Source organism: Tyto alba, unplaced genomic scaffold (assembly GCF_018691265.1).
Source record: "Tyto alba isolate M040663 unplaced genomic scaffold, T.alba_DEE_v4.0 Super-Scaffold_1, whole genome shotgun sequence".
Lineage (NCBI taxonomy): Eukaryota > Metazoa > Chordata > Aves > Strigiformes > Tytonidae > Tyto > Tyto alba.
Genome location: NW_024881261.1, coordinates 8042054 through 8068058, shown reverse-complemented (window position 1 = coordinate 8068058; position 26005 = coordinate 8042054). Strand labels below are relative to the sequence as shown.

The following is a 26005-nucleotide window of genomic DNA, read 5'->3' as shown; positions in this document are numbered from 1 at the left end:
TACTCGATACCATAAAATGCCTGAGAAATAAATATATTTTTAAAAATAAACTGAACGGGGCGGGGGAAGTGGGGGGGTGTGGTGCAGAAGACTGTCAAATGCACATACATGACAGAAGCTGTCCTTAAGTACATCTTACTTGTTTACTTAAAAGTGGTAAATATTTGTAAGGTGGTGAATACATATTATTTATTACAGGGACAGAATCTGCATCAGTTCTGAGATCATGAGCTACTTGTTTATTTGATCTCTTAAGTATGAATAATTCATTTACTTAATAATTTGAATGAGCTTTATAAAAAAAAAAAAAAAAAAAAATTGAAAATGGCATCCAAGAAGTTGATGAAAACACTGTGCGCTACATAATTTGAATATGTGATACCAGGCCATGGTACTATACTTCCTTGACCATCACTGTAAGGCTGTTGGTGGAACAGCCCCAAAAAAATCACTGTTCACAAATGACATATTCAATATTAAATATACAAAGTCAGAGGTTTCTCTTTTAAATTGATACTTTAAAAAATATTTTATTTGAAAACCTACGGGTTTGAGAGATTAGAGCTTTATAGAAAAACCAAACATACAATGTGATGAATGATGAAGTACCTTACAGTAAAAACAGTAAAAAAGATGAAATATCTTATAGCAAAGCCTCAGGATAGAAAATCACAAATTTAACTATTAACTTTCTCCCAATTTGTTATACAGTCACTTAACTCCCACGATAGTTCATGAGAACAAGAGATGTGCTAACTCAAAAGAAAAATAGTTTGCTTTTATAGCATCTGCAACACACTAAGAAGCCTAAGAAAAAAGTACCTGAGAAACTATCTTCAGTCAAGAGTTTAGGGGGAAGAAGGGGTAAAAACACTGCATATGTAGAGATGGGGAGGAAAAGGAGGATGAAGATAGAAAAAAATTATATCTGGATTAGAGAACTGCAGTCTACAAATCCATGGGCGCGGTACCATGGCAAATCACTCTCAATTTTCCTGTTCCCATGATCCCTGATTATTAAAGCTTTGTTAATTTACACTAACTACCAAGAAACCCATATCTTAAACTCAGATTTTCAACTACCTATTTGTATATAATTTTACAGTCGGGTACTAACTGCCACGCACACATTACAATATATTCTACCAGAAAAAAGTATGAGGAATTGTCTTCTTTATCTCACAAAAAAGACTATTTGGGGGGCTAAAAAGGCAAAACTATCTGCACAGTGCTTTATTTTTTACTTAGTAGTCTGTTATCCTGAAATGCCAGAAGAAAAGCATAATGAATAAACATGTGTGTTCATCATGCACAGCTTGCCCTTCTTGATGAACTCTCAAGGTTCACAAAAATATCCTTTGACTTACATACTTTAATACCGTTTGAAGAGCAGCACTGAAAGATAATTAAAACCAAGGTAATTCTATACTTTTAAGTCATACAAATACCAAAAATGGACTGTAATTTAGATACTTTCAGCAGAAATGTCACTATTTTTTTTTTGCCATTTTCACACAAGTGTACATGTCTGAATTGAACTGGAAGCAATATTTTGCATGCAAAGCAGGCCAAGGTTAAAACCAACATGCAAGGATCATGACTTGTGCATGACGCTGAAATCAAGTAATATGTTGCTTATAATCCTTCAAAGAGCTATGGATTTATTACACAGAGAGTGAATGTGCTTGCTTCCAGGGAGAATATACTTTTTTTGTAAGGGCTCTTCTCCATGGCAGCTGACAGTTCATAGGGATAAACACAGCCCTGATGGGAACAAGCAGCAAGATCCACCCCTGCCCAAAGCTAAGTGGAGATGGACGGGGTGGTCCCTCGGCACTCCGGTGGCAGCAGGACCCTATGGGCAGCCAGGCTGCCCTCCTGGGGCAGGTGACCCTGCCATGGTGTGGGGCCCCAAGAGACAATTCACCCCTACAGAAAGTCAGAGATGTTTCCCCGGGCTTGATGAAGCTGTATGTTGTTGGGTGAGCAAAAATAGTCAATCTCTAACGACAACACAGGGCTAACAGAGGGACCACAGCCAATCTGCAATGCCTCCTGTTTTAAGCCTCTGCCTGGTTAAATACTTATGTTTTTTCCAAACAGTAGTTCAAACCCACAGATTTTACAAATCACTGTGCTTTCTTCAAAGAAGTGTGATACAGGTATACAGATACTCAGAGGGATATAATGAGATATCTAACTGGATATGAAAATGAGACTCTTTCAATGAATAATGAGACACTGAAATGGATATCAAACTTCTGCCTCCAGATTTAAGTGACACACACTGAGTTTACATAACCAATTTAATACAGTGTGATCAAATAGGAGTTAGTGAAATTGTTAAATACCAAAAAAAATGCCATACTAACGATTACCAATTAAAAATTAATCCTTAAGTTATCTAAGACCCCAAGCTAATTGTTATATTATCCACGTATTCAAGGCAAATGGCAGCCATACTCAGAGAAGAGAACTAAAGGATACATTAGGGTTAGGGGTGAAGTGGTAGACAGATACTAAAAAAGCAAGCACGTCTGCATGTATAGTCCACTCATTCAAGATTTGCATATCATCCATGTTCTCTCTTTTACAGAAAGCATTGCTTTAAAGTGTTTCTGGCCAACTGATAGTCACTAGCTGCCCACTCATTCATCATCATCAACTGCTATTCTTTTGTTAATAAAATATATGGACATGTATGATGCCTATAGATAGATAAAAGACTGACTGTCACACACATCAAGTTCTCAGTCTACTTGCAAAATCTTCTGTGTCTTAAGTAATGGTTGGCTAACCATTGATCTCTTATTTTGGATTTATGTTGTTACCTCAACAGAAAATCCACCTTTAAAAAAAAGAATCAATTTATCCTGCTAACAATAGAATTTATACTCCTGCACTTTGCATTTAGCAATACATAATGCTTGAAGCGTACCTAGTAATTTGTAGGACTGCTTGACACCATCCTTCAAGAAGCACAGAGAGAAAAAAAAAAAACCAAAACAACAAAAAAACCCCTACAAAAACCTATCCTGAGGAATTCCTTTCAGAAGGTGGAAAAGTTATTATCCAATAAAACTTAAAAATAAAAAATAAGAAGTGCCAAGTTTCACTGTCAAAGATTTACTCTCTGATTTGATATAGACAGAAGAAGGAATTAGTTTGCACCTCTCCTGTTCTGTAAGTGCTTTGCTGAAAAGGAGGCCCAGGATACACTCGGTCATGACCTGTATAATGTCTTTCCCTAAACTGTTCTTCCTGCAGCCACAGGAACATTGCTTGCTTCTTTCCTACTGTAGCTTTAAAATATTTATTTCAGCATTTGAAGAGTTATACAGTGGGTTGGGGGGTTGGCAGTATCAAAAAATATCTCTCTGCTTGTTTTTTGAACATGCAGAAAAGAGTGCATTCTGTGAAGGACACATTTCCAATGCCTTTATAGGTTTCTACTTCCAGCTGTCAAAACAAATCCAGAACTTAAACTTATCTCTGTAAGAGTAAATTGTGTGATCTTAGCTAGAATCAGATTCTTTGCTTTCTGGTAAATCTCATTTTCTTTCATTCCAATTATAAGACCTGAGAGAATATTGCTCTAATGACCTTTTACAAAATTACTTCTTCCTAGTAGCTATTTTTAAAGCTTAGGAATTAATTAAAATTCTTGGTTACCTCAATCATATGTAATCAAGACTGTGGTTCCTAATGCACTTCTCTACATCAGTTGGCAAGAACGTGAATGCCTTTGCTCACAACAACAGCCAAAAGTTCATTCCTAGTTATTACAAACATAATTTTAGAATAAATGTTATTTTAGATTCTCTTCCAATAACTAAAGCTTCAAGAACTCTAGTGGAAATAGAAACATTCTCAAACGTGGCAAAAAACTTCATTTAAAGAAAAAATTATTTGCAAAGAGTAAGAATCCATCATAGATATTCCCATGGTTTGGCTAAACATCCATTTTAGCTAGACTACAGAAGTTTAATAAAAAAAAAAAAAATAGTACATATTTCTTATTTCCTCTCTTCAGCAGGTCTGTAAGGTCAGGCATAGCCTTGATGTAATTCTGTTACAGAGGTTTTAGGCTAAAACTGCCTCCTGCCTGGGCTGCCTGCAACACACAGAAATTTTACTCCATCTGAAGCCATCCATATAGAAACAATCCTAGACTGGTCTCAAAACGAAATCATTGTTTTTATGAATTATTTTTATTTAACTAGTCAAATTGAGTTCAGATAGCTCTGCTGCCTTCCCTCCCTGTGTAACAGTATAGCCTGGCACATACTATGTGGTAAGGAAAAAAATAAAATTTGAAGGAAAAGGCTTTTTTAACCACTAGCACTGACTGGCTGCCTGGGCCCCTCTGAACAGGGTCCTGAGCAATCTGAGCCATTTTAGCCCTGACCTGGGTGGAGTTGGGATTATCTCCAGAGGTCCCCTCCATTCTAGGTTATGCTGGCTCTAATCTAATAACCAAACAGATACCTTGTCCAGATATCATTTAAATCTTGTTTGGAGTTCTCTCTCTCTCTCTATATATATATATATGTACATATATGAAGAAATGCTTGAAATCAAGCCAATTTTTCTGCTGAAGCCAGCTGTTTAATGTTTCTGATAGAAGCTCCCAGGAAACTTGTAGTTGTACTGTAACATACAGATAAGATACATTAATCAGGTATTTTAAAGATTCCACACTAGCCAAATATTTACAGCTACTCTACTCCCATGACCTTACTACTCCTATGACTTTGTTGGCAATATTATTCTCGTTAGACATCCTCTGCTCTCTGTTTGTGCAGCTGAATTGATGCAGTTACTCATCACCGCACCTGGTGTCCTGCACCAAGCTAATAGCCATTATTTGCTTTCCCCTACTACTGTGCCTGCTTTCTCCTTTAATAATTAACAGATATTACATCTCTAAGTGCTGCTTAGAGAACTGGTTTGGTTAAGTAATACAATTCCTAGCACCTAGGGTATTTTCCTTACTGGAAGCTTTCAAAGAAATTCTGGCTAACTGAAATCTTTTTCCCAAGAACCATATTTTTCCCTTGCTGACACAGCTGCTTAACCAGCAAGGCTCTCACAACAGCCTTCCTAAGCTCCTGTGCTGAACACAGAGTGCAGTATTTCACTCCTAACACATCTTACCCCACCTAAGCGAGGAGCCTTCTGCAGGTCAAAACTGTGTGCCTGCAATTCAGGCACATTCGTATCAGCCTTGACACAACAAAACAAACCCTACCAACCAACAAACCAACCTCTCCTTTATTTCCTTGTACTTTGACAGGGCATCACAACTAAGAAGACTCAAGAGCACCCTCAAAATTCTCATCAATATTCAGCACTAGACTTCAATCCTCCATAGTAAAGCAACAGTTCAAAAACATAACAAATTACTACCAAAGCAAGTGGAGCTGCTTTATTTTAGGTATCACAAGGAATCAAGTTACCTAGACAGAAGAATATATTCACCTGCACATCATCACCACCTGTTTCTTTACCACTTAGGGCTATTTTATGGGATTTGAGTTGTATTTATCAGATCTATCCTGTCTTGCCCACGGATCCCCCCTCCCAAATACTTAACATACAGGCAGCTAGAGCCCTCCAAGTTTGTTTTTTTCCTATGCTGATATGTGAAATGCTTCCTTCACACGATGTCCAGCCCCTTACACAAAATGACTTCTGCATCAGCTTCACTTCATAATCTATATCCATCAGCAAAAACCCACCACCCTGCCACCCCACAGGAGGTAAAATTTAACTCAGGCTTCAACAGCCCTTTAGTTACTCCTTTACTATGCCCCTCCGTGTATAGAAAATTAAAAAAAAAAAAAAAGCCTGATGACCTTTTGCAGATAGATCTCTGTGCCATGTGCAAGACAGTGACAAACTTTACAGTTCAAACTCATTTGAGAGACAAAAGAGGTAGGAGCAGCAAGCCAGCCAACACCGAAGACGGAATCTGCAATTTAACAGTTGCTCAAAGCGTATGCCTACATTTGCTCTTTAGTTCAGATCAGGTGTGTGTGTGTGTGTTCTTGAGGCTGAATTTCCCATAGTCTCCACCTACTGTGCTTGGATTTGCATTACAAAGTGCTAAGTGTTTGCATTACAAAACACTAACCCGTGGTCAGTCCAGGACAGACCAGAACCAGAGCCCAGTAAAACCTCCACGAAGTCACATCCCCAGCCCCCAGGCAGTACCACTAATGGAGGGGCAGCCTAAGCATCCTACTGTCAACATAGTTTGTGACACCCGTTTTCCAAACTGTCTTTTGTTTATTTATATATACATCTCCATAGAGATAATGACTTTGTCTACAGTCTATACGTAGGTCTCAGGTCCAAAAATCATGAGTCAATGCATGTTATACAGGAGTACGTACAACACCTATCAACACTTCTGTCACACGATGTTTTTCACAGTCCCTATATAACTCAAATCTATTTTGACTCCACATTTCACAGACATACTGTGTGGCTGAACAGCAATTTATAATTTAAGCAAGTTACTTGTTATACACTTAACTAGTTCAATTAAATCATATACAATGTGTATTTCTGTCTACTTATTATAAATGTGCATCTGATTTGAGACCAGTGGAAATCACTGGTTTGAAAGGGGCAGAGATTACAGTGGAGATGGATCACATGTTTGTTTGTGTTATAGAATACTGTAATCCTATGCTCACTTCACATGTAGTTCACATTGTTATGTAAAGTGATTGTATTTTTAGTTTGCAAGCTGCTGTTCAGCCTATTCTTAATATATTCCACGGATGTGTGATTTAACTGCTGAGGAACCTAGAAACAGATTTCTGCAATGGCTCTCAAACATCATCTTCGTATTTCTTGACACTTTTGTATATCATCAGAGCTGTAAGCGCTAATGAACTTCAGATAAGCCAAGCCCAGTTTCCTAGGTGTCATTTATTGTATTTACAAGTACCTACATTTTTTAATGCATTGTCAAGTTGTTATACATAAGACTTACATTTAAACTTAATTGAAGAAGAACAATTGATGTTTTTCATTTTATACATATATATATACACAGATCTATTTATATGAAGTGATTTATATATATGCACAACATACGTATATAAAGTGTGTATATATATATATAATTGTTTATATGTGAAACACTTTATGGCTGTTTTTATAATAAAAATTTTTAAAACCACCTTTCTGCATATCTACCCTCAGATTTCTAAGGGCTTTTTTTCGTTTTGTTTTCTTCCTTCAGCTAGGGAAAATATATAGCTTCAATTAGCATCAAATGGATCTGAGCATACACAGATACGTATTCCAAACTAAGCACCTAAAAATGGAAACAGATGACATAGACCTGAAGATACTGATTTTGGCTAAAATATATGTAAAGACATTCATAGTTCAAAGATTCTATTTATCTTACCAAAACTTTAATGGAGGCAGCCTTTTAACACATTGCATTAAGGGAAATGCTCCATTTCCTAATGATGATTCACTACCGATTACTTCTGGTATGTAGGTGTCCTTTGCAGAGCATCACTCTGCTATATCTAACCTTAATACACTGGAATGACCTTTTAGTCATTTCAGTTGTATGACGGGAATCGGCAATTCCATTTTTGATCCCCAAGGCTTTTCCAGGGTAATTGTTACGCTGCCCACTCATATTACTTTCATTTCTATCTGCCATCATTGTAGAGTATTTAGAGAACAAGCACCACACCTGCATTACAGAATGCTTGCTTATACATTCTTTTAATTACAGAAAGTAGTTTAAAAATGCTTGGTCGCCCTTAATAAAAAGCAAGAAGAATCACTTACCCTGCACTAATAATTATCCTAACGTGCACTTTTGACCACAAAGCAAGACTTTGCTTCTGCTGTTCTACAGCCATAGAATAGCCACAGAATTGTACCTAGTGAAAATTATGATGACAACATAAATGCTCCAGACACCATTCTTATTCACTCTGTGTTGCCTCCAGGTGTTGAGCTCCACTCTACTAGACCTAGAAGAGACTTGTGACACTGAGACAAACATCTAATTTCTGCTTCAGATTGTGACTGAAGGGGAAGAAAAAAAAAATAATTAATAGTAATTTGGAGATAATGTTCAGTTAAATAATTACATTCTAGGAAGGTAAGACAGGACACGTGTAACAAGACTGCATTACCTTGAATCCAAGAATCTAAACTACTTAACTAATTTGACTTCATAAAAACAGCTACATTATATAAGAGTGTACTCAGAATAAGGAATTCCTCCCACAAAATTAAAGGTTTTCTTTGCAGTCACTCTGTAGTTTTTATGCCTGTATTTTGACAGTTGAACCACAAAATCTAAGACCATGAGATATTTATGGTGTATGAAAATTAATTTTCATCCCACTGAATGGCATCAAATATCTACATTAAAGAATGGTGGTTTCATTAGTTAAATTATTAGTGATCAATGGCTCGATGTCCAAGAGGAAAGCAGTGATGAGTGGTGTTCCTCAGGGGTTGGTGTTGGGACTAGTGCTGTTCGACATCTTTACTGACAACATGGACAGTGGAACTGAGTGCACCAAACTGTGAGGTGCCATCAACACACTGGAGGGAACGGACGCCATCCAGACAGACCTGGACAGGCTTGAGAGGTAGGCCTGTGCAAGTGTCTTGAAGTTCAGTGAGGCCAAGTGCAAGGTCCTGCACATGGGTCAAGGCAATGCCAAGCTGACTGTGAGCCAGCACTGTGCACTCTCAACCCAGAACCCACCCATGCCCTGGGCTGCAGCCAGAGCAGGGGGGGCAGCAGGGCCAGGGAGGGGATTCTCCCCCTCTGCTCCGCTCTGGGGAGACCCCCCTGCAGTGCTGGGGCCAGCTCGGGGGCCCCCAACAGCAGAGGGACCCGGAGCTGCTCGAGCGGGGCCAGAGGAGGCCACGGAGATGCTGGGGGGGCTGGAGCAGCTCCCCTGGGGGGCCGGGCTGAGAGAGTTGGGGGGGTTCAGCCTGGAGAAGAGAAGGCTCCGGGGAGCCCTTCGAGCGGCCTCCCAGGGCTTAAAGGGGGGGACGGGAAAGGTGGGGAGAAAACAAAACAAAGCCAAACCACACACAAAAGAAAAAACAAAAAATCCACTGCAAAACCAACAACAAACAAACAACATAATTCAGCTTTAGTAGGATTTTGCCGAAATTGATTAACTCCTCTTGGACATTCATTTGCACACAAACTTTCCACTCCTTCTCCAATATGGCCCATAGCAGCGATAAATAGTGTAGAAAACAAAGGACAGATAAAGCTCAGTAGCAGCATTTGACATACTGCAGGCAAGCATGGGAAGGTGTCAGACAACCCATAAAGAACAATCCCCAAATTAAATGCAAGCTCTAACTGCAGGCTCTTGATAAACTCCTAGCAAAAAGCTACTCAAACTTTGACAACTGTGAACAAAGCAACTAAATAAAGTGGTATTCAGAAGAGGAATCTTCTCAGTAGTTATTGCTGCACTTCAAAGTCTATAAACAGGTAAATTGTTTATACTTGGAACCAAAAGCAACACCGGATCACTCAAGGCTGAGTACTGCCACCTCAGCTGGCCATGCAACTTTCCAATAAGATGTAAAAAAATAGTTTAGAAATTCATTCCAGAAATATACTGAGTTACCCAGAAGCCACTTTGTTTACTCTGGTCAATAAAACACTGTTATCTCTCTTATAATAGGCCATACTGTTTATACAAACAAAGTTAGTTTTCATGCATTAACCATCTATTTAGCAAGATCAGCTATTACTGTAAATCAATTTCTTTGCAAATGAGAAACACAGCTGCTTCAAAACCTACTTACAACTCTTTCCTGCATCCAATATTTGGACATGCAGAACAGATGACAAGAATACAAAAAAAAAAAAAAAAAAATTCATCAGCACCACATCTAGTGACACACTAAAACAGTGTGCCAGTCTTAGCTTTTACAAGCATTTTTAAGGAAAAGATATCATTTAGTGTTTATTTAATTGTTTTAGATTTTAAATACAAAGTTGTAAATGAACGAGTATAACAAGAAAAGCTTACAATTGCTATTCAAACTGGGTACTATCAGGAGGATATGGAAGACAGGCAACTAAACGAATCTGTACTACAGGCTGGTTATTACATAAGTAACCTTCAAGGAAAAAAAAAAAAAACTGGGAAAAATGCATATTGTTTATCAGCTCTGTAAAAAGCATTGAAAGAACAGAACTAATCCCTGATCCAGCTTGAAGTTTCATATTTTTGTCCCAGAACAGTCATACAGAAAGGCATTACAAAGGTGAATTCACCCAACACAGGCATCTAAAAGGCTCTTTCATGACTCTCTGATGAACCAAGAAGAGGTCGCTACCATGCTTTCAGAGTACAACACCCTGCAAAATACCAACTTGAAAGACCCCAACCGAACAGACAATATCACCAATGGCACCTACAATATAACTCACAAAATGTAGTGAAGCTTTAGACTGCAATTAAGTGGCTTCAAAACAGACTTATTTCGCTATATGAGACAAGTATGTGGCTGCAGAACTTCTCTTCCCGAGTACCAGGGACAAGTTCTGCTGGCAGCTCTTAAAGACTTGGGGATGGGGAAGCGCAAGCACACACAGAGCATTAAGCCCTGCTCATCACAGGTTCTTCTCACTCAACTTATTTTATCCATTAACCTTTTCATCTGATAAATCTGGAACTCAGCAAGTCAGATTCATTGCAAGCAGTCAACATCTGCAGCTATCCAGGTGAGGCTAGGAAGGATCACAACTTCAAGCTCAGACATAAGGAGAAAGAAAGTACATATAAGGAGAAAGAAAGTACATGTAAGGAAAAATACAGACTCAGTTGCACATGATGCATCTAGAACTGTCTGCTGCCAAATGCAAAAGTGTAGCAAGCTCTGCTTTCTATTTGTTCCAGGTGAGGGTATGCGTGCCCAAGGATGCAGTACATGATAGCTTCTGCATGATTTATAAGCAGGCAAGAAGTATCAGGTCAGGCTGTGATTACAGTGTTGACATCTGGTTCTAAACAACTATCTGAATATATAGGTGCTTAAAAAAAAAAAACAACACAAAACCAAAAAAACCCACAACAAAACCCCCCCCAAAAAACTATTAATGAGTTTTGGGGGGTTTGGTTTATTTTTTGGTGTGTGTTTATGTTGACATTCAATAGTGTCTGAGCACTAAAGAGCTACAGTGCATTTTCACAGAAGGTCTCATTAAATCACAGAAAAGCTTTCTAAAGCCCCAAGTCAAAAAGCTTAAATGTTTAGGCTGAGACTGAAAAAATCCTGATGGCCTTCAAGTTTATTTGAAAGACGGATTACAGAACATTATGTAAGGAACAAATCTCAGAACTATTCCCTATTGTATTTACAAATATTATCAAATTTTACAAGATCATGAATTTTCATAAAAAGTGACATTTTCAAAAAGCTTCTCTTGGTTTAATCCTCCTCCTTCCTTTTGATAGGATTAAATGCTGAAATGGCAGGCTGCTAAATAAGCACACTGAAATGCCAACTGTGAGGCATTTAACTCCATGTATTTACAAATTAATGTTTCACAGTTGCTTTAAGTTTTGACATTATAGTTTAGTATCTTCAGGCAACTCATTTTAGAAGGTACTGGATTTGATTTACATTATTTACATTTTACATTCATATGTTACAGCACTGGAATACCTTTACATTTCCCTTAATCCCTGATAAAGGAAATTTAGTTTTATGAAAGGCTGAGAAATATTGCTTTGTCTTCATAAACAGGTACCAACCAGCCTGCCTACAGCAATTTCAAAGTTACCATTAAATTTACCTATAAAAGGCCATATCCATCAAGATAACCTCAGCAAAAGAAGTAGGGATCATGGCCTATATAAGTTTATGTATACATATGCACAAATTCAGAGTGCAGTATTGAAAGACAGTGTCACTGGTCTTCGCCCTTCAGTTATTCCAGTGCTGGCCACAATGTTCAGAATTAACTGGAGAAAATGTCAAGCAGAATTCTTAAAGTAGTAGTGGAATGCTTACCTTAATTCTTTAATTCTTTCTATTATTAGGTTACTTCAGAGGATATTTGTGTGCTCCCAAGACAACTGCCGAGAAAGTAAATCCTATGGGCTACTAGATGTGGCATTTTAGATGGAAATATTTACTTTGCAGAATAAGAAATGCAGTTGCTGCATTGCTAAAGTTAGTATTTACAGAGGGGTTTCCAAAAAAAAAAAACCCAAACAAATCAAAACCAAAAAAAACCCCCAAAAACCAGAAAACCAACAACCACAAAGCCCCAATGCTTAAAACCTTTGGGAATACCAAACTGTGGCTGAAGGTGTTTCCTCATATTTTTCTTAGATTACCTAAATTGATTATTTCAAGATCAATAATGACTGTCTTGTGCTCCTGAATTTCTATTAAAAAAGAGAGACTCAAGAGAAAACTTGGAAGAGATACCTTTTGTTTTGCAGTTGAGCACCTCTCCTTCATTACTTTACATTCATACAACCAATAAGAAGTACAAACCATTTTGTGTTTGTACATGCTTCCTGGGTACAAGAGTACCAGAAGATACCAATCTACATGCAATGGTTTCTACAATTTGTAGGACACTAATTTATCTACCAGAAAAATGAGTACCCTGAAGAAATAACTATCTAAACACCACTACTGAGATATGCAGAGCTGTTCTGAAGAAACAAGCTTCTCATTTCGATACAATTATATTCTTGATTCGTTCTTCTCTAGAGTGCTGGAAGCAGAGGACCATGCCAGAGCTCACCACACTCAGGACAGCTGAGCATCCACAGAGCAGTCAAGGCATTGCAGAATCCATGTAAAGGGTACTTACAGCTGCAAAGCTACCTCAGGTCTCCGTTACTAATACTTCAAGATCATTTCTATGTCCATTCTTCTGTCACTTTTAAGGAAGGCAGGTTATATTTTTCTTTTATTTGCAGAGCAACAACTTTGCTTTCTGCTGAAAAATTACATTATTCTTTCACGATACTACATGAAGTGCTGGCACAGGTAGTCAGCTGCAAGATTCTCACCAAGTGTAACAAGGCCAAGGGTCCACTCTTAACAGATGTGCTCCAAGGAAAAAGAGAACAATTTGTTTTGTTTGTAGAAATCAATTTGGTATTGCTAACTAGCAGTTCAGGGGACATAACCATTCAGTTATGACACAGCTCCCTTTTAGTATCTACAAACATATATCTAGACATATCTAATTATTTAGCCATAGCCACCTGTCTAGTAATCCAATGCTGCTAATGCTAATTAGTACATCCTATCCATACATAATTAAGTTTTACATAGCAATGCAGTGATTAATGTTAATTCCAGCAGCATGTACTACTAATTAAGATATTTAGGAATGTTTACATGTGTCACGTGGGACTGTGCCAAATCACCTCTCCGCAGCCTTATCGGTGTTTCAGATTGATTTGATAAACAGAAAACTGAGACACCTTTGTATTATAACAGACACTTCAATAATGCTCTAGATAGGTTCAATAACACAGCACCTTTTTTCAGAACAAATTTTGACACCTACTGATATTCCACAAATAATGGGATCAGATTAAAGTCTCACCAAAATTCATTATGAAGTATTAAACCTGTCTAATCTTTTATCACTACTACTAACATAATAAGAAGAATGAAAATGCCAGGAAGTATAGAGAGTTATGAGAATTTTCCTCAGGAGCGTTGTAGAACAGTCTGAATCAGAGGATGTACTGCCATGCCTATGTGAGACTCTTATAAATTAGATGCTTTTAAACCAGAACATATCTTTATATTTTTCACTTCAACTTAGTCTATCATTTCACCTCCGTAATTTCCAAAGTTGTTATTAATTCTAAGAATTTCACCTCAAATAATTATTGCACATATGAACATCAAAAGAAGGATTTAATATTAGAAAGATATTAAATATTGCAATCAGCTGCCTTGTGGTTGACACTTTATTACAGCTAAAAATCAGAATAAAAGATACAAGCAAACTTTTTATCTGGAAAACATCACAGTGTTTTTTCTTTATAACTTCCTATTTAACTATTCATGTAATTACAGTTTCTGAGAAAAATAACTAAGTTCCAGTGTTAAGTGTGTTAGCAACACTTCTTTTGTTGAGGATCTTTGACAATACTCTTGGGACCCAGTGAGATGCCCTAACATTTTCTAGTTTAACTTGTACATTTAACCTAATTTCCTCAGGAAAAGAGACTTCTGTGATTTCACTACATCTGTTGAATATAAGTTGAGAAGCAAAAAGTAGTTCTGCAAGTTGCTAATTTTCAGTTTCCGTATTCTACCATATCAAGATTTTCAAAAGCAGGATCTCAAAATTAGGCCACGTATCTAGTGGCCTAAAGTTCAAGGCAGTTGAGCACACTGAATTCTTCATACTGACAGCAGAGCTAGAGATGCAGCAACTCAGATCAAGGAGCGTCTGTTCTCTAGCAGTGTTTGAATGACGCTTATTGAAGGACTGCAACACAGCTGCATAGAAAACCCTTCTGTACGTTGGAGGCCAGATTTCCAAAATCTTAAGAAATTTTAAAAACATGCCATTTCACTTTAGATGCTGAAACAGAAGATGAGTTCTTGAGTCTCACCAAGAATACTTTTCTGTAGTTTTAAAAAGGAACAATTCCCCCCTCCATCAGTTTAGCCCTACTGCCATCTGCTGTCATAAACACACTGGTGCCATGCTGTCTGCTGAGTTTTTTCTTTCCTCTTCTATTGTTAGAGTGTAAGAGAATATATTCCAGTATTGCTACTCAGAATTATCTAAAAGTAAGCACAAATTAATTTGACTGGAGAAATGTCATGGTAAATCAGTGTACTGCCACCTTCACTGCTAGAGTATCAACACTGCAGATCCATGCATGGTTTCATACAAAATTTATACCAACAAAAGGGTGATTCACATGGGAATTAATGGGATCAGGTCTAGATCCTGAAATTGTTTGGGCGTTTTGGTTTGGGGTTTTTTTTGTTTGTTTTGTATTTTTGAACATTGCCAAGTATTGCTTGTCCCTTGAAAATTTGGAAATATTTAATTAGGGAAGTGTTAAGACTATGAACTGGCCAGATTACTAAGGCTGAATTGCTCATGCATTATCCTTATGTGATCATGCAAAGAGGCTTAAGCCTTTAGATTGAAACAAACTAGAAAAAGTTAAACAAAACTAAAAACTGCTGCATAAAACAGATTAAACAAGAAGGTCTGAAAATAAATTACTCAAATCGACGTCCTGCCTCATGCTTCAATGAAGTCTAGCAACCTCTAGAGTTAAGCAAACTCAGTAATTCCTCTCAGGACCACTGGAAAGCTTTATGCCATCACCTCCGGGGATGCCGTGCTTCAGCAGCTTAAACTAGCTGAAGCTGCTGCCATCCCACCCTTCTTTTCCTTTTCCACTGGCAATCACACAGCAAGCCAGCTCAGGGAGTTGACATGGCTAACTCTCAACCACACGAGCTCCACGTGAGCAGTAGGAGCAGGTAGAGAGGGGGCCACAGATGACAGATGACTTTGGAGAACGTCGTCCTGAGCTGCCATCGTTTTCCGTGACGCCTGGCTGCTGAACCACGCTCTGGGAACGCTCTGCTGGGGAGTGACTCGGTCTGCGCTGCAGCTGCAGGCTCCCTGCTTGTCCTTCCCCTGCTGCGCTCAGGAATCTAACTGCCACCCACTGTTATGGGTTCCTAAGAGAGCGCAGGTGAACCTCTACTCCTCCACCTCCAAGTTTTTCATTTCACTAAATACTGCAGCTAAGATGACAAAAAGAGGTTTTCTGCTGCTCAGCCATATATCCTTTTTGGCAAAACATAACATACAGTAAGCTCAAAAAGTATCACAGCATTTGTCACAAGGAGTTTTAAAAACAATGCAAAGTGGAACTTAATTGCAGAAACTGAATGAGATGATGAAATTCTGGATTATTCTAGAGGAAAAGCGATGCTGGTCTCCAAACAGAACTCTAGTCAGATATAACAGGGCTTAAACTAGTTGTACTCAGACAGCAGAGGGTAAAATGCAGGACATTGATTTTTGTTCCAGTGATTTCTTTGCATGAAACCTGTTGTTAACAAAGTATTTTTAAACCTTCTGGGTTGTTGGGGTGTGTGTGTGTGTGTGTGTGTGTGTGTGTGCTTTTTTTGGGTTTGGTTTATTTTTTTTTGTTTGTTTAGGTATTTTTGTTTATTTTTGGTTTTGTTTTTTTACTTATTGCTCATTATAAGCGCAATTCCATTTGATGACTACCACAGTATCACTCTAAAGGGAAATTGAAAGATTCGTTCATACATTGCACCGTGTTTGAAGCAAAAAAAAGAAACTTAATTCTCATCCTCACACACACACGCACAAAAAAATACAGTCTGTCAGCTCTATGCTGCTAAACTCATGTTCTCAAGTATGACAATTAGTAAAAGATTAACTTACAGTACCACTAATACTACTTTCTATATTTGCAGACACTTGTGAGAGTACTTTTCTTTAGCAGATGGGGTAGGGCTTATATGTTCTAAAAAGTGTTGGAGATCTATGGCAATTGCCTACATTTTTACTCTCTGATCCCGCGTGTCTTCAGCACTCATATCAGAAAGGAGTACACTGCTGGGCAGTGAAATACAGTTGAATCTCACCATTTTCTAAACTTTGCCCCACCCAAACATAGCAGGACTGTAAAAATGCATATTTTAAACTATTTCTTTTAATGAAGACAGACAAGTAACAATATATTCAAGCCAGGAACATTTTCAAGCACAGTTGTGATAACTGAACATGATGTTACCCATACATGGCAATTTGACAGAGAAATACTTTGGATTAAAAAGTAAATAACTGGTCTGTAATGGGTTTTTTGGTGGTGTTTTTTTTTTTCCTGCTATATCACCCATTTGATTGTCCGAAGATACATTCTTTCTAGACAGTATATTAAGAGTGTAAGACATACTGTAGTATGCAAAGATTATACCATTTTTTACCGTTTTAATAGAACTTCTTGATTTTTCTTCCCAAACATTACTGCTCAGCTCCATTGTGCAATGAACATTTGTTTCTCTTTCATATGATCCAAACATAAGTAACCTGAAAGAGAAAAGCCTATAATAAGAATTGTAATACTATTACATATATCCCAGATATCATATTAAACTCACCATTCTTCATTCATACAGTCTATTATTATTATCAGTGTGTACACACGGGCAAGTCCACACAGAAAATATTCTACAGGCACTGCCGTACACTAAAGGAAAAACACTGCCACCCTCTAGTGGAAGAACTCCATAAATATCAAATAACAAAATTTTTACCTAGGGTGTTTTTGTTTGTGATTTTGTTTAATTGTGTTTTCCTTTTTCTTTTTCTTTTTTTTTTTTTTAGTGTTCAATCGGCAGATTAGTATTTTTCCATAAAAGAATGGCTTTATTTTTTTTTTGCTTTTGTTTTGTTTTGTTTTTTTTTAAAAAGCAACAATAGCCAGAGTCTTCCATTCTAGTCCTAAACTTCACAATATACTTCAGCTCTCTTGCTCCAAGAGAGTTACTGAAGATTAAAGTCACAGTTACTACTGCTTATGTTTCTATTTCACTAAACTGGGATCCTCTCATATCTGTAAATTTTTGCAACATTCATAACAAACAAAGAGTGATGCCTCATGCATGATACCCTACTTTTCAGGTAGATACCAGTACTATAAAAGAAAAAAACCTCAACAACAACCTTTAGGCTACAGAACAGCAATAAAGTTGTACACAGCTCACCTCACAGTAGCTGGAAGCAGATAAATATTTTGGAATAAAAACTTTAAACAAATCTTAGACTTTCAAAAGAGCTATTAGAGTCTTATTTGTGGTTGTGAAGTGTTACACAACTCTTCAGAGGATATAGACAAAAGCTGTCAGAAATACACATCACTTTTCTCTGTTTATGTTGTTAAATAATGCTTCTAAGTTAAATATTTATGATCAAAACAGTGCCTAGCCTTCCAGATGTGGAAATATGTAGTAAACATACTTTTAAAATTAAGTGAAGCTATTGAAAACAACTTTCACCAACAATAAGAATTGGTAAAATTAAGCCAATCCCAAGGGAAAACACCTCTCTGGCTATGACAGCTCTCTAGCTTCCATTGCAGCAAGGAGATGCAAATAAATATTTATTTTCTGTCTCTCTATGACGAATTTGTTTAATTGATTTTTAGCCGAGTGCATGAATGCATTGTGGAGGTGATAGGGGAAGATCACAGTTGGGTTGGTACTCAGCATCCCTGCTTTACAAAGCATCGATTGGTTTTGGCTCAGTGTTAGCAGCTGTACCCTGTAACCACATCTTCAGATGGAAAGTTGGCATGCTGTAGGGGAGCACTGCAAACAGCAGCTGTCAACCTCATTTCCAGCTTGACCTTCAGCACTCATTTGTCTAGACACTATTGATCTGATTACTGTAAGCAGAAATCCAGTCTCAAAACCAACTGATTAGGTACTTTGTCAGGAGAAGACAAAGTTTGTTCAAGGTTACTTGAACTGACAAACTTAGGCCTTCTTTGCTTATTTTTTAGCCATCCCCAGCAACTCTCTGTGACTTTTCTGTTCTGCTTTTAGTAGTTGCTTTTGAGTAACATGAGTTTTCCTCAGTGTCTCACTGATCAGACAGTTCATGAAAGCTTTTCCACAGCTGATCATTGGTTGCATACATTTAATCTTCTGGTCACTTAGACACACCCTTGGGGAATCTTCCAGGGATACTTCTTGTCCCTCTAAAATATCAGCACAGTAGCTATTTAGCTGTCTTGTACTGGTGGCAACTAAGACATAAGAACAAGGATGGGAAGTAGCTTTAAATAGGAACAAAACAATTTTCATCCAGAACTGTAACATAAAGTCACAAAGAAAACAGTGAGCCAAAATGAGATTTCACTTTACATTAGGTTACCAACACCCAACTTGAAGAAACATACCACAAGACAGCAAAACTATACATTTAAATTTTAAATAGCTTTTAATGATGGAGTTTGGAATTAAATTTCCTGTTTCAGAAAGACAAAGGGGAAAGTTTAACTGCTGCTACTCTAAGAACATTTTTGTTTGAGTAATACCTCCATTAGCATGCAAACAGAAGTACTGTATTCTGTAACACAGCTGAGGATAAAAACTGACTTTAAGATTGTGTCATAACACACCCAAAACAACTGGATATTAAGGAGGTATCCATATCCTACAGATTGCAAGTTTGTAAATCAGTATGAAAGGATGTATGAAAGACATCCTGAAATAAATTTTTTAACCCAGCTATAATTAAATCAATAAAGAAATGTGATACCACCTGAGTAATTAAAAAATGCATACAGAAAATGAATTTCTATTCCTTCTCCAATTGTAAATTGGATGGTTCCCTGCAACAGGCGAGCATGAGGTACAACAAAGTGATTCAACAGAATAGCTATGGATATGAAAACAGCTGTTTATAGCGGTCCTGCTTTCCAGTCTGAGAGCTACAAGGACTCCAAGACATGAAGTGTTTGTCCTCTGATACAGAACAACAGAAGCTCATGGAGGCTGTGGTCACCTCAACTCCTGAGCTGAGCCAAGAACTTCAGCTTTATAGTCTTCTGGAAAGGAGGATGAATAACAGGGCTATCAAGTTTCCTGCTTTTTGTAGGATGATGCTGAGATACTGATCTGCAAATCTAACAAGGATCTGGTATGGGCAGGTGAAGTATACACCGACATTTAGTAATATGTTATTTATTACCAGATATGTAAAAGCAATCTGAATTTATTTCTTTTACAGTCCTTTCCTATTTTTTTTAATTTCAACTGTGGCCTTCCTATTTTTAAGTACTTTAGGAGCTGAAATAAGCAGAATATTTCCCAAACTTTAAGAATGTCAAATGCAGGTTCGATATCCACATACTTAAAGGTGCCACTGCTGCACACTGAAGTCTACTCAAAGAAAAAAGGAAAAGGACCCTTAAAATTCCAAATTTGACAAGTCAGTCTCAGGTACACTCTGTGGTATTTTACTAAATAAGTATCTGAGGAAAATTTCCCTGTCCCTAAAGGTTATCTACTGAAACAAATACTAATTTAGAAAGCCCACTTGATGGCATAGTTCTGGAAGAGTATTCTCAGCTAATATAATGAGAGTTTGTAGGCTTTAAGGCTTTCTTCACAATATATCATGTAAAAAAAATTAATATGTCAAAATTTAACAGCATGTTGCTTTGTTTTTCCCTTTTCCTTAAAGATTTACAGTAACAACAGATAAAAGCATTTTTGCAACAATTGATTTCTGTGAGGGCATTGCACTTGTACTAGAAAACTTACATTTTCAACAGGCCAGATAAAAATTTGCAAAACATATTCCTTATTATTTACACTAACGTTCTCATCTTTTCATTAATTGAATTTTAAAAATGTGCATTTTTTTTTCAATAGCATGACAACAATGAAATTAATATGGTGAAGCATGCAGTTAGAAAAGAAACAAGTGCAAAAAGTGCAGGTATTTGGTGGTATGGAGAATATAATGAAATTAAAATGGACATTTCTAACATACAAAAAGTGTGCTAAATGTTTTATCAGTGTAGTTTCACCACTGTATTTCAGACTTCAGCAGAAGTAGCAGCACTGTTACTAGACTAGATGGAATACAATGTCAGCAGTGAAGAATCCTACTCCAAATTCTGTACAGAAGAAAGAATAGCTGAGAGAGAATATAAAAACTTTCTGGGGCACTACACAAAACTGAAACACACACAGAAATTAAAGTGATCCTTCATTCTGGAACAAGAATAATCACTAAGAGAAATTTTCAGGTCCCTGTGGCAGACACGAGTGGAAGAGCTCTGTATTTCAGCACGCAGTGCTGCATTGCAAAGGAACCACTGAGAACGGTCCCAGGCAACCTTCACAACAGCTCACATACAGTGGTAATGAAAACAGGAAATTTTCTCATTGTTATTTTCGTATATATTGTAGATTTCTTCTTTTACTACTAAAATCCTCTCTGTGCCTTTCAGCTTCTACCTCATCCATATCTTCAGGTGCAAAGTAAACAATAATGTTTACTGACAAGGGGGACTCTATAGACAGCAATTGTAGTTTAGCTCAAAAAAGGATGGGACAACTGGAAGATCTGAGGAATTATTATGGGACCAAGAGTCATACATTGAGATTGAGAGGCGTCTGTTGAGACATTATTTTCAAGTGTGTGTCAAGAAATTCCAAACTGCATAAAGCAGTTGGATTAAGTCAGACCTAAAGTTTAAGAGACCTGACAAGCCAGAAACTGCATCCTCTCCCAGCCATCTGATAAGCATCTGTGACAGCTGCAAGTACTGAGAGGTCAGATGATGATGTCAAACGGAGCAATCTGGCTTCTAAATGCAATGGAAAGAAACACACCACCACTGATATGCTGATGATGTTACACAGTGTTTCGGATTCAGGAAAGACATAGTATTTAAAAGATTACTTTCCAAATGAAGAACAACTACACACAACTTAAGGTAGTCAATTTGGGCCCTCTTGTAATAAAAATGGATGCACTACTGGACTGAAATTGGAGACTGCCTCTAAAGAGAGATCATGAGCTCCCTTACTCAGTATGGGTAAAGAGGAAACACTCCTGGCAGCCAAGGAGTGTACAGAGTCATTCAGTATTCTTCGATCATTCACAGAAGACCCATCACAAAGCTAGGAAGACAGGTAAGTAGCAATTTTATTACAAAAAATAATCACTGCTGTGGCCCACAGAATCCTTAGAAGCAGAAGAGTGTCTTCTGGATATCCATGGCACTGATAAACCACGTTAGTACAGCAAATACAGTTCAGCTGTACAAGGCTACAGAAAAAAGTGCAAAGTGGAGCTCATATGGTAATACAAGAAACAAAAAGAGCAAGTTAAAAAAAAGTCTTGCTGTAAACCAGAGTTTAGTTCATAAAGAGCTGAAGGGCACATGACTAGATCAAACACTAAGCACTGCTTGGGTAAGATCTAACATAATCCAAGAACTAAGATGTCTGACAAAAAAACCCAAGCAAACTAAGAGCCCACACACCTTTTCTCCAGCTTTAAAGAGAATAATTTTCTCTTCAATAAATGAAGTAAATTTTATTTCTTTCCATTGTTTTGTTCAAGACAAAGACAATAAATAATGCCTTATACAAGTTATTTGGATTAATCTAAGTAAGACTGAGCGAAACAATTATTCCCCTTTGCTTACAACATAATACAATAGGATAATTACAACATTTATACTGTCCTGGAAAGAGATTCATAAATTTGGTGTGCAAAAAAAACAAACCCAAACAAAACTAAAATGAAATAACAGGAGGCACAGATTAGCTTGTAACCAGGCAAAATTCAGGAGGCAAATGCATGCACGCACACACAAAAAAAAGTGTCTTAGAAACTTACTGTTCATTCTTCCTTTAAAAAGATACATTCTTCCTTAGAGCACAGTCACAACACTAAAGCTGCTACTTTGTGAATCAGCACAGGCCTACAGCTATAATTACTACAAACTTAAACACGAGTACTTGTTTAGTCAAGAATGAGCAAAAGACCACAAAACATACCTTGTACATTCAATCAACGTGACTTTTAGTCGACCTTCTGTCAATAGAAAATCTTGTACGCAGAGGTCTCGATCTTCATATTCATCAGGTGGCAATACTTGAAACGGAAAAAATGGCTTGAACCTGAAAAATATAGAAGAGACTTATCTGAATTCGAATGACATAAATAACAGTAACACACAGAAACGGGAAAAAAGCAACAGGATTACAATGAATCTTTAACACTCCTAGAGATAAATATTCATTGGTCAAAAGGAACAAGTAGAAGCTACTAAAGCTTTCTGAATGCAGAAGACTAGAGAATATGTAAACAAAGATTGCTTCACAGGAAGAGATCGAGTTATATTTGCTAGTGCAGATAATTTTGAGGAAGTGGGAAGCTGATAAAATCAGAGAGTATGTTTATGACTGCAAATGTGATTTAACACAAGAGTCCTTTTGCAGTAAATACCAGGTCTTTAAGTTCTTCTGCATAAAACATCACAGCATTGGAAGGCAAAAACATACTATGACACTAACGCAAAAATTTTTATGACGCTGCTGTATTTAGAGGACTGGTGCATCCTAATAAACAGTACACTTCAGTTACACAGATTGGTGCTTCTCTCATTTTGTGAAAAACATTTGGTTGCTCTTTTCAGCCAGTCTTCTTGAATTAAAATAAAGATACAGGTATTCTAAATATTTGCCCTTGAGCTATATTTCCCCTCATCACAGCATGTGATTCACAGGAAAAGCAGTTCATGTTCAAGATACTAAGTGTTTTACACACGTTATCTCGTCACATAATTCTGTCTCTCTGATTAGAATATGCCAAGTTATAAATACCCATTTCATTTTCAAGTGATAGTGCTTCAGTGTTGGACACTGCCACAATCTGAGGGAAGAAGGAGGGGGAGAGGCTGCACAGCTGCAACCCCATCACACTGCAGACACATACATGCAATGCTAACAGCAAGGGCCACAACCGCGCAAATAGAAAGATATAATAGAATCTGCACCAGCATTATATAAAGTATTTGAAAAAGCACTTGCAGAGTATTCCTCCTTTCTGTTATTATTTATTGCTCTCATTTCCTAGCACTGCCCCATGCCTTGGTTTCCATCCTCTGTCACTGACACAGCCTCCCAGTAATTATTTCTCTTGAGAAGACTTACAAATAGCAGGACATGAGCACCACTGCCTGCAGGGTGTATCTGCCATTTCATGAGAAAGAAGTCTTTCACAAGTACTGTTTGCTCAACCATCAGAGGCATCTGCTTGTCACATTCAGAGATCACAGTATGTTCAGGAAACAGTCACATGAATCTGAATGAAGAGTCTCAGAAATTCAAGTAAATAATTAAACACCCTTTAGCTGTCGGCACACTCTTCGGAAGGGAGCTCGACTCTGATTCAAGACACTTTGTTTCTGTGTGAGCATCAGCCTCGTACAGAGCCATGAGAAAGACATTTCTTTTGTTCTCCTTGTGAATAAATACAACTCAACACTCCCAGCTATTTTCCTGAAATCCAATTCAACTTCTAACTTTAATTTGGTTCCAAGTTTCTCCCTCATTAACTCCTTCAGGAAGAAAAACACTCTGAATTTGGTCAAGTAAAAAAATTGCATTTTAAATACGTTATTCCATTATTTTTTTAAGTCTGTCTACAAAACTTGAAGCTCTTATAAGCCCAAACCATGGCCAGTACAATTTGAGTATACCATAAACAACCAACTCAAAATATGCCTTGTGCATGTACTGTGTTTTTATTTTACTCATAATCTTCCTTTACAGTTCTTGAATTATTAAAAGAAATAGCAAGCATCACAAAGGTAGGAAAAATACCACCAAGACGACCCCACTATTTTCACTCTACAAGACTTATTGCTACTTCAGAGCCTGGCAACCTCCCCAGTGCTCAGATCCACCCCAAGCCATCACACTGTGCGCTGCCCCACCCATTTCTCACTTTAAGCATAAGCAAAGGTACCCTGTGCCTTGTAGGAATGATTTTACCCCCTGAAAATACACAGATTTAGGTCAGATTTTGTTAGACAAAAAAAGGAGGAGTTAGGCAAGCACACTGGAAATTAATGATGATTTTTGAAAGAATACTTGTAGGTTTGGGGGTTTTCCAGCACAAATAAATAACTTTGCAATTAATTCCATCAACTACCCATATACCTTCTCCCCAAATCTATTAAAAAAAAAAAAAAAAAAAACAAAACAGTTTTCCATGGGAACCTCAAACTAATGACCACCATCGGGAGCCTCAGTGAGCTACTAGAACAAGACTTCTAGGAGGGACAAACAGGCAAAGAATGAGGATCCAATAGGTTACCATCACCTCTCCAAATTTCTGTGAATGCCAGGCTTAAAAATGTTGGTATTAATAAGGTCTTTGACTTATATATACACACCATAAAACAGCCTGCAGGCTATTTAACAAAAACACAAACCTGGACAAATCTATTTTCAATACTAAGAACACAAAAAGCAAAATAACAGGCTAAAATACTCCAGTAAGGATGAAGACCTATCTACCTAAATATTCAAACCAAAAATGTCATCTCTCAAGTAACTTCAGAACAAAGTGTTATGTTCAGCACACACTGCAATCTTTTGCTGCAGCACAGAATGATGGAATAATCTCAGAACAAGCCATTTTTCTTTGTAGATTAAGACATAATATTTATTATAATTTTGAGTTCTCTTTTCAAAACACTTTTCTTTTTAATTAATACAGCAATGAATTAAAGAGGAAAAAATTCTAAAATACCAATGCAGTTATATACAACAATATGCAAACACATTTAACAGTGTATGCTGGAATTTGTGTAGCACAATTAAATTTTCTACAAATATGAGATTAAAAAGCAGCCTCGACAATTTTTAATTTACAACAATTGCTTACGTTCACATTTTTACCACTGAAACTAAATTTAATAATCCTTAGCAAATAAACTAACACATTACCTATTTCCATTGGCAATAGCAATGCACAAAGAGCTAGATACCCCACTTTAAATGCATTTTTAATGTTTAAATGCTGCTCTAAAGCCTTCCAATTTTATAACATAGCACTTATCAATTTAAGTTAATTTACTGAGAGTTTGTACATTTCCAAAATTGAACATCAGACAAATTACTATTTCAAGTAGATTTCAATTACATATTAGTGAAGTGAACTGTTGACAGACTATTTAAGTACAAGATAACCCAAATCTATTTGGAAAGGCTGTCCTACCGGGAACTGGTGAACAAATAAGTCGTTAATGCGGTGAGACTCCATTCCCTTGCATTGTAAAACCACAGAGGCAACCTGCTCCACGCACATAACCAGTCAGGCATCACAGGTTCTCCCATCTTTTTCCCCACGGTAGGGAAAGCCTATGAG

General features: G+C 37.3%; 1 protein-coding gene across 1 annotated transcript in view; it reads right to left on the bottom strand.

Moving 5' to 3' along the window:
• Positions 1-26005, bottom strand: part of PDZD8 (PDZ domain containing 8) — a 64396-nt gene that overhangs the window by 21110 nt on the left and 17281 nt on the right. Inside the window, exons 2-3 of the mRNA XM_009966679.3 lie at positions 22624-22746; positions 17023-17125 (exon numbers count right to left, since the gene is read on the bottom strand). Of these exons, the coding sequence (XP_009964981.3) occupies positions 17023-17125; positions 22624-22746 (226 nt within the window). The remainder of the gene's footprint in view (positions 1-17022; positions 17126-22623; positions 22747-26005) is intronic.